General features: G+C 33.1%; 1 protein-coding gene across 1 annotated transcript; it reads left to right on the plus strand.

The window, feature by feature from the left end:
* The first annotated feature begins 878 nt into the window (after positions 1-878).
* Positions 879-3,666, plus strand: NEUROD6 (neuronal differentiation 6). The gene is made up of 2 exons (XM_053467580.1): positions 879-1,131; positions 2,282-3,666. The coding sequence occupies exon 2, from the start codon at positions 2,328-2,330 to the stop codon at positions 3,339-3,341; it is 1,014 nt and encodes a 337-aa protein (XP_053323555.1). The 5' UTR covers positions 879-1,131; positions 2,282-2,327; the 3' UTR covers positions 3,342-3,666.
* Positions 3,667-4,101: the final 435 nt, after the last annotated feature.

Below are 4,101 nucleotides of genomic sequence, written 5' to 3' on the forward strand. Positions count from 1 at the left end.
GACAAAATGTCATGCAGCATGTTAACAAGAAAAAAAAATACTTTACATTTTGGGTTTCAAAAAAGAATATTAGTGGAATAAATGCTAAAGGTTCATAATAAATGAAAATACACTTAAACATATGCAGTACAAACAGCTTTTGCAATACTTCTTAAAACGTATGCTACATTTTTAAGGTAAAACAACTGCATAATTGTTGTCATTTGATGACTTGTATTGGCTTACATAAATAATAGGAATGGATTGTCTATTTTTAATACCTATCTTTGTAGAATGTCCCATCATTAACATAGGACAAACAATTCCTTTGGACTGTAACTGCTTCACTGCTAGCATGGCGAGCAATATACAGAATTTCTTACCATCCCTAGTCTATAATATGTATTCTTTTTTTATATTATTGTACATTTGTTATTACTGTTTTGCATTATTGCACAACCATTGGTGCTTTGGGTTAATGTAATGTTTGCAGGTTAATGTTGCAGAAAACAAATAAATTTACCTAGATTTTATTTTATACTATTCCCCCCTTTAAGTTGATTCTTTTTTTATTCATTATTGCACATTTGTATTACTATTTTGTTATTATTTTGCATTATGTTACAACTATTGGTGTTTTGTGTTAATTTCATGTTTGCAGGTTTATATATATATATATATATATATATATATATATATATATATATATAAATATATATATTTACCTTGATTGATACGGTGTAATTTAACATAGAAATTACTATTTTTTTTTCAATGTGTCCCCAAAGATTGCCTGGGAAAAGGGGACACTGTGTTGGAACTACACCTTCTGAATGTGAAATGCTTGTGCACATTTTTTTTTCAGTCTAACCTTCTGTGTTGATACATGAATGCTGGTACCCACTTACAGGGATGCCAGATGATCAGTGCAGAATGAAGGTCCCAAGAGAACGCATCATGTGGTTCTCTCTGCCCTGTGACGTCACTAGCAGATGGCATGGGTACCAGCTCTGGCAGTTGGCATCAATGTCACTTTTTAGAGATCAATGAGATACACACATATCTAGACTCCTGGAGACGATGCGACATTCGGACTGATCTGGAAGGCGAAAAAGATATGAATTCTGATTATTGTTTGAATTAAACCTAAAGGTAATTCAAATCATTGTTTATTTCTTTTGTAGATGATTTTGCATTTATTGTTTGTGTAGTTCTGTATTGTCCAGCTGCCATATTTTCATTTTTGTAGAATTACTACATAAAGTAAAAATGTATGTGTCCAAAAATAACACTAACGTAGGAATTGTTTCTTTATGCCTAGTTCATGAACCCAGTAATTGATATTTTCATTATATAGTATATATTTCTATTGAAATATATTGAATCCATATGTGGGAAAATGTGGTATTTAATTATAATGTGTTATTCTGTGTGAATCATATCAAATACAGCACACTTGCAAATTTTATTTACATATTATTAAGCACCATTTAGCCTGTGTTCTCTTTAAACCTTGGTCAGCGAAGTTGAAAAAGCATTGTTTATTTCTTTAGCTTTTTTTACATATATATGAGTGTGTGTGTATATATATATATATATATATATATATATATATATATATATATCACATAGTAATTCAGTTTGGTTGTTAGTCTTAGCTATTATAAGAACTTTGCAAAAATGCCAAATATGTATGTGAAGGTATTTGTGGGGAAATTCAAGAAAACTTGCAGCTATATATTTGAGATGATATTATAGTTTTAGTGTGTGGTACTTTATAGACATTTATTCTGAATTTTGAATTGCTTACATCCCCAAACTTTCTAGTGCAAAATTCTAATCAAATGAATTCAGACATTGTTTTATTTCCTTTAATCTTTTTACACTGCAATTAACAATTATTCACATAACTATACATGGTATTATATAACAATTCAGATTGGTTGTTAGTTTTAGTTATCATAAGAACTTTATGGGTGTTAAGGTATCACAAAATTCAAGAAACGTACAGTTACGTATTTGTTATGATTATTATATACTTAGTGTGTGGTACCTTATAGACAAATATTTAGGATTTTAAATTGCTTAATTTATCTGAATTCTATTCCCCAAACTTTCTGGTGCAAAATTATAATCATACGAATTCAGACAGATTAACAATGGGTTTATCAGTTTGTTCAGTGTACTAATATAAATCATGGTACCTCATGAGTGTTATATTTAGGTATTGGTTTTAAATGTAAATTATATTTCATGTACTGTACATACTGATATCTTAACATATTTGTGCTTATTCATATAGAGTCCTTTGTATTGTTTTATTTTTAGGTAATTTTTTCGGAATCACAATGTTAACGCTTCCATTTGACGAATCTGTTGTAATGACAGACTCACAGATATGTAGAAAGTTTCCACGGGAAAGTGAAGAGCAGAAACAAGGGAAAAAGCCAGAAGGATGTGCTAAACAGCTAATAGCCCATGGGAAAACTATTAAGAGGTCACCTGAAGATGAAACAGAACAGGAAGAAGAAGAAGAGGACAGAGAAGAAGAAGATGAAAATGGTTTACCAAGGAGGAGAGGACCAAGGAAAAAAAAAATGACCAAGGTCAGAATCGAAAGGATTAAACTGAGACGGATTGAAGCAAATGCAAGAGAAAGGGGTAGGATGCATGGGCTTAATGATGCTCTGGACAACTTAAGGAAAGTTGTACCTTGTTATTCCAAGACACAGAAACTGTCAAAGATAGAAACATTAAGACTTGCTAAAAATTATATTTGGGCTCTCTCTGAGATCCTTCGTATCGGGAAAAGACCTGATTTGCTTACGTTTGTGCAAAACTTATGCAAAGGTTTGTCTCAGCCGACCACAAATTTGGTGGCAGGTTGCCTGCAGCTTAATGCTAGAAGTTTTCTTATGAGCCAGAGCGGTGAGACGATGCATCACTCAAGAACCCCTTATACCTCCATTTACCCTCCCTATCACAGCCCTGAGCTTAGCAACCCACCAGCTCATGGAAGCCTTGACAATTCCAAGACAGTCAAACCATACAGTTATTGTAGTGCATATGAATCCTTTTATGAAAGCACTTCTCCCGAGTGCACCAGCCCTCAGTTTGAAGGTCCCTTAAGCCCTCCCTCCATGAACTATAATGGGATATTTTCCCTGAAGCAAGAAGAGGCCTTGGACTATGGGAAAAATTACAATTACGGCATGCATTACTGTGCAGTGCCAAGCAGGGGTCCCCTCGGGCAGAGCTCTATGTTCAGGTTGTCTACAGACAGCCACTTCCCTTATGACTTCCATCTGCGCAGCCAGACTCTCGCCATGCAAGATGAATTAAATGCAGTTTTTCATAATTAATGAGGAAAATGAATATAAACAGTGGTCATTCACCTCCCTCCCCCAATCTAATTAAGATAAAGCAGATGCTTGTTCACACAGTAATTGACACGGCTCGATTAAGGTATCAATGCAGTCTCGAAAGAGTGTTTTAAACTTATGTGGTCTGTTTTTATTTATGATTCTTTGTTATAGCCAAATCCTTTGCCATATTTCAAAATATTATTTTCATTCTACCTTTTTAAAATTGATCAAGACTGTGATCTGTTTCAAATGGTGCACTAAATATTTTATGCTTATTTGTTCAATATGATGTGGCAAAATAAAGAAATGTATACTATAATAACCCAATGTCTATTTTAATTGCATGCAGTTAATCCAAGTCAATCACACATTAAGCCTTTGCACCTATAGTGTTAAACTGTTTTGTTACAAAGGGTCTGCTAGCAATTGAACATAAATTTCTGTCAGGCCTCATTGTTGACAATGTACAGCATATCTGCTGCATAACAATGGGCAATTACTACTCAATATCCTTAAAAAGAAAAGTCAAGCTGTAACAAGAAAACCTCTCTAAAAAGAGTAAAAGTAGTTAAATCCGTTGTGGTAGAATCTTATTTTTATAATTAAAAATGATGTAGTCAAGCATTAGAGAAAAAAGGGCTCTGTTATTTTTTGGAATACTAAATTAGTGGGCACAGATGGCCAGGGATTCATTGAAAGATTTTGAATTTTTAATTAATAGGTGTTACAGACCAATCTCACTAAAATGTATTACTAT

This window comes from Spea bombifrons, chromosome 5 (assembly GCF_027358695.1).
Source record: "Spea bombifrons isolate aSpeBom1 chromosome 5, aSpeBom1.2.pri, whole genome shotgun sequence".
Lineage (NCBI taxonomy): Eukaryota > Metazoa > Chordata > Amphibia > Anura > Pelobatidae > Spea > Spea bombifrons.